Here is a 10,000-nt window from a genome sequence, read left to right as displayed (position 1 = left end):
TGTGTGTAGACTTTCTTTTTCTTGGAGTCATTAAAATACAGTATTATTCCTAGAGATTTCACCTAAATATTCAATACATATTATATAATATTAAAAATCCATTAAAATGTTTTTAGATTTAATAAAATATCTACAAAATGCAACATGGCATCATTTTTTAAACCAATTTAAATCAACCGTGTAATTAATTAAGATCTCTAACACCACCAGTGGACGATCTCAGCCATTTTACAGTGTCATGGACCACTGGGTATGTATCATGGACCCCTAATTGTACTTGGATCTCACTTGAGAAACCCAGAGTCCTGTAGATGTGTATGTTCTACTCATGTTCATGGTTGATGCTATAGGCTAGCGGGCCGCAGACACCATTCAGCTTCCTGCATGACCAGAATGTTTAAGCAGCTCAGATATGTAGGGCTGGTCAGGACCGGACTCCCTCAAGCCATCTTAGATCATCAAGTCAAGTAAAGAAGCTTTTATTGTCATTTCGACCGTATAGCTGTTGTAGTACAGAGTGAAATGATACGACGTTTCTCCAGGACCTTAAACTTACAGTCAAGGCTAGAAGATGTTTAAGATAATCATTTGTAATAGAAAACAAAACCAAGATTAGAAACGGTTAACAATTATTGTCACATATCAGTGACTGAGCGACATAATGTCCAGCTGCCGTTTAGTCCACGGATGGAGGTTACTTTCTGCACAGACGTCCTCCATCCTCCAAGCTGCTGGATGAAACTTCAGCCTGGACAATTTATATCAGGTTGTTTTTTGTGTTAGAATACGACCTTTGGTTTGGAAGTAAAATGCTAAAAGTAAAAAAAAACCCAGTGTTTACTTTTAAAACCTCGCTATAATCAGCCGCCATTTTAACTCCTGACCTCCCTGACAGGTCACGCCGCAGGAGAACAATGTTTACTCTCTTCATCTGCCTGCACGCACACACACACACACACACACACACACACAGGGGTGTTTTCTCTCCCTCCCTCCAGCTCATTAGCATTTGTATTATAGTTAGGCTACACTATTATCATACAGTTTTCCGTTGCAAATCGACTCTTCAGTGGATCCCGCGGATTCACCCCTAATGAATATTCCAGGGGACCCCAGGATCAGGAAATGGGTCTTAAAGTAGGATCAAAATCAATCTGCAACAAAAAAGACCATGCACTGTTTACTGCTATTGTTTCTGTAGGATGTGGAGATGTAAATCAGGCCTGCCACGCTCCTAACCAAAAGGCTCTGTGGTGAATGTATAAAACACTGGATTAATGCTACATTATCCAAGTGTAAGATCAGGGAGTGATCTGAAGCGGATTCCTCCGTGTAAATCACCTTCGTGTGTGTGAGATTAAATAACATAAAATCTATGAAAAAAATTACTTTAGTAAATTATATTAAAACAAAATATTACATGTAAAAAAAAACATTTTCAATATATATTATTCATTAAATGAGATTTAAAATATCTAAAAAAAAATGTACAGAATATATCTACACTTATTTAATTATATTGTTAAAGCAACGCTGGGTGATTGGTCATTTCATAAATAACATTTTTTTTTTTTTTTTTTTTTTAGCAAACATGTTTAAAAAATGAAGTGTAAAAATGAATGACACAAGGCACTCACACTCGTTTAGACAAAAAAATCCTGATCTGAAGCTCCACTATACAGCAGCCTCAGATAGAGATTAGGTCATATCATTTTCTTCTTTAAAAAAAAATAAAAAGGAGATAAAATGTCAAGGTGACATGGACGAGTCCAGGCAGAAATCGAAGCTACGAGACCAGCAGCTGAAATGTTTTAGACTTAAGCTTTTATATTTGACTTTTTCCACGAACCTCAGCATCAATGAGGCCTTTATTAAATATCGCCGTTTTACTTCAACAAAAAATTGCATTTCCGTATAGAAAAAATAAGATTCTAATAATACTAAAAATCATATTTATTTATTCACGACAAAAGAAAAAAAAACGATGTCCAGACGTAAATAAATGAAATGGAAATTTTGTTGTTTGTCAGCGAGAGCGTGAGTGATTGCTGAACGTCTCTGGAGAATCCATCTGCACGTCGGCTAGACGAAATGACCTCTGAATGCGCCCGATGTGACCCCGTCCATCGAACCGAGGGGCAGGTAGAGGGCCGAGACCATCCTGTCTCAACCCGTGTTCCACTGACGGCCCGTTTTATTGGGCTAAAAGATCAAAACAACTCAAGACGTGCTCACTGGATTGGTCGAGAGGTTGGACGATGGAGGATGGGTAGCGAAGAGCATCGAGAATAAAGGCATGGATATATGGTGTGTATGTATGTGTCTGTGTGTGTGTGTCTGTGTGTGTGTGAGAACTTTTAGAGTCTGTTAACCTCCATGAAGTGTGGAGATGAAAACGATATTGTCCTGGTCCTGAAGCTGGTACTCCAACTCACCCTACACACACACACACACACACACACACACACACACACACACACAGTTCAAACAATTATGATTTCCAGTTATTCACTGAACAAAAAAAACAAACACACACAAACACACACAAAACACCACCATTAGCTGTAATGATCCGTGGCAAATATTTCTTGAAAAGGGCCTTAAAAAGCAAATCGCTTGTTCGATGTTTATTAGTGGGCGCACGAGACAAGGGGCCGAGCTAAAAGCTATTACAAACGAGATTTATGTTAAAGCCGTAAAAAAGGAGCGACCCGATACCCGACTTTAAATCAGTGCTTGATTTGTGGGTTTTAGACCATCATCGACAGTCCTCAAGACATTGACTTTTCCCTCATTGACCGTGTTTGTGTAAATTACAAGTAGATGCCAATATGTGGTTCTGCCTGAACGACTGACCCGGAGCGGGCGTCCGACACATCAGACGGACGAAAAAAGGAAGTGACACACGGCCCAGAAAAATGAGCAAGTCATTAAAACAGAGGAAGTGGACTGATTTGATTTCACACACACACACACACACACACACACACACACATGCACATACACATATACACATACACACACACACACACACACACACACACACACACACACACACACACATAGATCTCACCATCAGTTCCCAGTCCGCATCGTTGATCAATACGAGAATGCCGGGTCTCCTGTGCAAGAGAAAACAGAGACATTTCCTCATTCACTCGCCGCGATCCACTGATAACATCGACGTAAAGCAGCTTCACCACAATTTATACAACATGTCAATAGATAAAGAGAGAAAAAAAATCACAAACGATCTGAAGGATCAAACATTCGATTGTCAGCTTTAATAAATCATTTACTGAAACACAACAAAGTGCAGCTGAGGTCCTTCCTACGGAGGACGTAGTTTCCTACAGTAATATCATGTATAATGATATTCGTCTATAGACGTGATGCTGTTTGATTTCATTCTTACGTCATTTTCCATTAAAACAGTTTCATCTTTTCAAGCAACACGATCAGAATTATTCAATTATTATTCAATATAAACTGAGAAATTATATGAGTTTAAATTCAATAATATTACAAATAATTAAATATGAATAAAAACCCTGCCCTAGTGGACTAAAATATACACTCTATATAATATGGATGAAGTTTACACATTTAAATAATTTACATTGATGATTATTAATAATCTGATGGAGTGCTAATAAACAATAATATTAGACAACAGCGTAACGCCGTTCACGTGTCTGAGGCTCGGTCATGCGCAGGATTAAAGTTCAGCAAATGAATTTCTGCCATGTTGCAAAATCTATACACCGCCGTATAAAAGATTAAATCATCCCACAAAGGTGATGGATGGATTTCTGCGTTAATTATATAAAACGTAGAGGAATTGTAGTGCGACGTGTGAAAAAGCAATATGGCGACACATCCATCATGTTCAAACTGCAAAACAGCTGGAAATGTCATCAAATTGTCATGAATGTAGCTTTAAATCCAATGCTAGTAATCTGTAGTAATCTCGAACCATCTATAAAACAAATAGAGCCTTAATATAACATTAAAATAACATTAATATAACATTCATGTAACATTTCAAAACCTAATATAGTTATTAAGTGTGTTCCTTTATCCGTTCTCCCGCAAAGCCGATATGTACATGGACCCTGATATGTACCGTGTGTGTGTGTGTGTGTGTGTGTGTGCGCACTTACACAGAATCTCCCTGCACAAAGAGCTCGGGCCTCTCCTTCAGCAGGTTCTCCTGAATCCACACCAGCAGCTGCTTCAAGTCCCCTGCAAAAAAGCCACAAAGGGTTAAAGGTTAGAGGTCGGGGTGCAGGGAGAGACAGAATCGGTCGAAGTGGCGCGACAGGACCAGCGACAGTGGGAGGGTGGGGCAGGCGGGAGGGAGCAGGGCTGATGTATGGAGAAGGAAAGCATTAAATACTGCGACACGCCGCAAAACACCGATTCAAATGAAAATACGAGGCCTATAGTTTCGTTTCTGGATGGCGAGTGACGGCGGAGGGCAACAGGATGGAGGGCAACAGGACGGGGGGCAACAGGACGGAGAAATCAGATGTTTTTGGGAACACGATGTCTCCGTAATGTGGCGTCTCTACAGCGTGGAAATGTGGAGAAGAGCAGGATGATTGATGGATGTAAACGTTAAACGCTCCCCATGTTGGAGCTCCAATGAAACAGAGGGTCGGTGTGTGTGAAGCGGCGTCTTCGTTTTAATCACACGATTTAATTCATCACTTCATAAAGACACACAGACAAGCGAAAAAAACACTGAGCTTCAAATGGAACAGTCCAGGGACGTTAAAATGCGACATTGTGTGTGTGTGTGTGTGTGTGTGTGTGTGTGTGTGTGACTATACGGTGAACAGTGACAGAACACACAGCGTCTGTGGTCCAGCAACATCAACACAGCATCATCAGCCTCCATTACAGGACTGAACCACTTTCCTCCCTAATACAGGGGTGATGAAGGAGAGGAGCAGGAACATCACCTAACACCTAAACATCAGCCAGAAGCTCCTCTGGTCTGAGTAGAGAAGCAGCACTAAATAAAACTCTGCCTGGTTTGGTATTTAAAAAAAACCCAAAACACCAGACATCCGTGTGACACACGAGGAACCAGCACAAGAACATCAGGGTGAGAGAAGACGTGTGAGATTAACACACGGTGTGAAGCACAAACAGAGCTTTCTGTCAGAAACAACAACAACAACAACAACAACAATAATAATAATAATCATCATTTTTTAAGGCTGGCTGATGTATAATGACTTAACTGATGTGTATAAATGTGTTTTATTAAACATAATGCTGCTGTGTTTCATGTCATTAGATTTTAATTCCCTTCTTCCTTTTTTTATTCCTTACATCCTTACATTATTCATTCCGTTCTGTTTCCTTTATCCTTCAATTTCTTCCTTCTTTTCTCTTTTTTTATTTTTTTTTCTAGTTTTCTTCCTTCTTTCCATACTCCTCTGCTTTCCCCTTCACGACACTGCTTTCGTCCATCTTTTTACCCTTCCTTTTTCTTATCTTTCACTTCCTTCTCTCTTTCCGCCTTTTCCTCTCTGCTTTTGTCTTTCTTTTCCTCCTACCTCACTGAATATTTGTTCATTCTTCTTTTCTCCCTTTATGCATTCCTTCCTTCCATTTGTTCCTTCCCTTCCTCACACATTCTCCTTCATTTATCCCTTTCTTCAGTTCCTTGTTTCAATTCACTTCATTCTTTCCTTTCCATTTTGCTTTCTATTTTCCTTCCTCCCTTCCTTTCTATTTATTTCTCTCTCTCTCTCTCTCTCTCTCTATGGCTTTCTTCCACCTTTTTGTCCTTCCATTACTCATCTTTCACCTCCTTCTTTCCCTCCCTACTCATTGTCCTTCTTTCTTATGTTTCTCTTCCCTCACTCCTCTCGTTCCACTCTGATTTGTCTCTCCTTCTTTCCTCTCTTTTTTGTATTTATTCTGTATCAGCAGCCCGGGCCGTGTCGTCTCATTCCTCGTGGTGTGTCGTGTCCCGTGAGATCAGTGAAACCTCCGCAGTGACTCAGACACGGGGAACACGGTGTGGGGGAGTTGGGGTGGAGTGTTCGAGGAGACGTGGGACATGAGATACGGGACACGATGGCGCTCCAGCGCAGTTTGAGCGAGTCAGCCATCGTGCTGCTGTAGTGAGTGTAAACAGAACCGAGAGGAACGTCAGTTAGCGCTCGCTCGGTTTCAGAGCGTCAGCATCAGCATGCGTGCAGCGCGCTCCTTCACTCTCACTGTGAAAGGCAGCAGGCGAGCGATGGAGGCTGTTTCAGGTTAATTGGATCGCTGTCAAGCTCCTCGGCCGTGTAACGATCGCCGTTACCTCGCAGGCCGTCCAGCTCGCGCCCCGGCGTCCATACTGAAGAGTGATGTCTGCCTTGGTGCAGCGTCCAGGCAATGAATATCGACGAGCGCTGAGAGCATGAGGCTAAAAACAGAAGCAATCACTTTGGAGCTCATCATTCGTCCACTGGGGCGAGTTTTAATAAAAAGGAAAGCGAGGGCGTGTCCTACAAACTGAGCAGAGATTCCTACACCTTCATCAATACTGCTTTTTACGCTCATTAAAAAAAGGAGTAGAGAGGAGGATGAGGAGGAGGGGAAAAGGGAGCAGTCTGCACCACAGCAGCCATCACTAGTGCATGCTGGGATAGCGGCTAAGAAGAAGAAGGACGAAGGCGTGTAGCGTGGCGGCTAAGCGTGATTTTTAGGTGGTACGGTTATGAACAATGGTCGTCATTGTTGTTACGGTCTCTGGGTGGGAGGAGCTGACGTCATTCATCCTGATAGCGATAAGAGAGACGTCTGTGACAATAGTGTGTGTGTGTGTGTGTGTGTGTGTGTGTGTGTGTGTGTGTGAGCTCATCAATCACTCAAGGATTTGGAATATAAAACAGAAATTTCGCTGAGTGATCACAATTAGCCGTCCATGACACCGAGTCATTCTCACACACACACACACACACACACACACACACACACACATATATATATAGACAGAGAAGACTCAAGGTCATTTTCTGGCCTCAGAAAAGACCACATTCCCTCTCAGGGTTCACTTTTGTGGTCCAGTTGTCGTAGCAACTTCAGCGTCATGGCGATGACCTCGCTGTTGTTTTGTTCCTGTTGTTTTATGGAGTTTTGGAGGTCCGGTAAAACACACACACCTCTGAATGTTGTAGACTCAGTGTGTTTGGAGGGAAAAAGGCTACGTGCGCACACACACAGACACACACACACACGTGCGCGCACACACACACACACACACACACGTATGTGCAAACATTTTCCTGACTTTACACACAATCTGAATAAACAGAACGCTCAGAAAAACCTGTAGAACAAAAATGACAGTGAAGTTGAGCTTTATGTCAAAACCTTAGTCTAATCTAACAACTGATCCAGTCTAATCTGTCCTGCCATTTCCACAGCACTGACACTGGTGACTCCTTTCATGAACATTTCAGAAGCTCCATGTAAAGCATTATTAAAGAACTAGAGGCAGCTCAATTCAACTAATAAATTAATATATTGCTCAAAGCTGTAAAAAGGACATTATTCATAATCCTCTCTGGGTTTATAATGATTTATAATCCCACTCTCAAGGTTTATAATGATTTATAATCCCAATCTCAAGGTTTATAATGATTTATAATCCCACTCTCAAGGTTTATAATGATTTATAATCCCAATCTCAGGGTTTAGAATGATTTATAATCCCACTCTCAAGGTTTATAATGATTTATAATCCCACTCTCAAGGTTTATAATGATTTATAATCCCACTCTCAAGGTTTATAATGATTTATAATCCCAATCTCTGGGTTTATAATGATTTATAATCCCACTCTCAAGGTTTATAATGATTTATAATCCCACTCTCAAGGTTTATAATGATTTATAATCCCACTCTCAAGGTTTATAATGATTTATAATCCCACTCTCAAGGTTTATAATGATTTATAATCCCACTCTCAAGGTTTATAATGATTTATAATCCCAATCTCAGGGTTTAGAATGATTTATAATCCCACTCTCAAGGTTTATAATGATTTATAATCCCACTCTCAAGGTTTATAATGATTTATAATCCCACTCTCAAGGTTTATAATGATTTATAATCCCAATCTCTGGGTTTATAATGATTTATAATCCCACTCTCAAGGTTTATAATGATTTATAATCCCACTCTCAAGGTTTATAATGATTTATAATCCCACTCTCAAGGTTTATAATGATTTATAATCCCACTCTCAAGGTTTATAATGATTTATAATCCCACTCTCTGGGTTTATAATGATTTATAATCCCACTCTCAAGGTTTATAATGATTTATAATCCCACTCTCAAGGTTTATAATGATTTATAATCCCACTCTCAAGGTTTATAATGATTTATAATCCCAATCTCTGTGTTTATAATGATTTATAATCCCACTCTCAAGGTTTATAATGATTTATAATCCCAATCTCAGGGTTTAGAATGATTTATAATCCCACTCTCTGGATTTATAATGATTTATAATCCCACTCTCAGGGTTTATAATGATTTATAATCCCACTCTCAAGGTTTATAATGATTTATAATCCCAATCTCAGGGTTTAGAATGATTTATAATCCCACTCTCTGGATTTATAATGATTTATAATCCCACTCTCAGGGTTTAGAATGATTTATAATCCCAATCTCAGGGTTTAGAATGATTTATAATCCCAGTCTCAGGGTTTATAATGATTTATAATCCCACTCTCAGGGTTTAGAATGATTTATAATCCCACTCTCTGTGTTTATGATTTATAATCCCACTTTCATTGTTTAGAATGATTTATAATCCCACTCTCAATGTTAAGATTTATAATCCCACTCTCAGGGTTTAGAATGATTTATAATCCCCCTCTCTGGTGTCACCCAGATGAGGTTCTCTTTTCAGTCTGGTTTCTCTCAAGGTTTCTTCCTCATATTGTCTCAGAGTTTTTCCTCACCACCTTCACCTCTGAGCAGCTCATTACAGATAAACAAAAATTTTATACAACCTCCTGAACTTATATTACTTATATTTCTGTTAAGCTGCTTTGAGACAATGTCCACTGTTAAGTGTTGTATAAATATAAAGGAGTTAAATTGATTCCAGCATCAGGAAGTGGAACCAGTTTCTGTTCTCCAAAGAAACAGCTGTGGTGTAAAAACTCTGGTCCTCAGGTATAACAAATGTTCTGGTATTTAAGCTGTTATCGTGACGTTCCTTGTACTGAGTCATGGCCTAATGTCAATGCCCTCATTCTCTTCACCCTCGACACCACTTTCACCCCGAGTCCCACCGTGAAGCCTGCAGGAATCTCAGAGAGTAGGATCCTTCTTTCAAAAGAAGAAGAACAGCACAACACCAACTCCCCCACGCAAAAAAAAAATGACTGCACACAAAACCGACAGCACTCGGGCCTTTGTAAGCGTCATCCCTCCCGCCTCAGGCAGGCCTCCCTCCTCACGCCCCTACCCCGCTCCATACCTTCAGTGTGACCCCGGCACTGGGCATAAAAGACCCATCGACAATATCACTGACCATATTTACAAGTGAAAGAGCCTCCATAATGGAGCAGTTAGAGAGAGAATGGCGGAGGCTGAGGAGGCTCACAGATGTTGGTGGACGAGGAGGAGGAGGAGGAGGAGGATGGACACAGGGTTCAGCTCTATTGTTGTTTAAATGAAAGTGAAGGAGAAGAGAAAAGTGAGAGAGGAGATTCTTCAGGATTAGAGCTCAGCGATTTAACAATATAACAACAAAATGATAACGATATCATGATAAACTGTCACTTTTCTGATACTCAGGTTGGGATTTTTAAAAATAATTAAATTTGAATAATTTTTTTTAATAATTACAAGTTCTATCAGACGCAGATTTAATGTGTGATATGAAATAGTAAAATACTTAAAAATAAATAAAAAAAGTTATACAAATAAACAAACAAAACAAAGGTTAGATAGGTAAACAAAACAAA

General features: G+C 40.0%; 1 protein-coding gene across 1 annotated transcript in view; it reads right to left on the bottom strand.

Annotated features, from left to right (window-relative positions):
* Positions 1-1,938: 1,938 nt before the first annotated feature.
* The window catches only part of urm1 (ubiquitin related modifier 1), a 14,484-nt gene continuing 6,422 nt past the window's right edge, over positions 1,939-10,000 (bottom strand). The window contains exons 3-5 of the mRNA XM_060895822.1: positions 4,164-4,245; positions 3,074-3,122; positions 1,939-2,436 (exon numbers count right to left, since the gene is read on the bottom strand). Of these exons, the coding sequence (XP_060751805.1) occupies positions 2,368-2,436; positions 3,074-3,122; positions 4,164-4,245 (200 nt within the window). The 3' untranslated portion in view covers positions 1,939-2,367. The remainder of the gene's footprint in view (positions 2,437-3,073; positions 3,123-4,163; positions 4,246-10,000) is intronic.

The sequence above is a fragment of the Tachysurus vachellii genome, chromosome 20 (assembly GCF_030014155.1).
Source record: "Tachysurus vachellii isolate PV-2020 chromosome 20, HZAU_Pvac_v1, whole genome shotgun sequence".
NCBI lineage: Eukaryota > Metazoa > Chordata > Actinopteri > Siluriformes > Bagridae > Tachysurus > Tachysurus vachellii.
The sequence above is the reverse complement of the archived record's forward strand: the minus strand, read 5'-3'. Positions and strand labels throughout refer to the sequence as shown.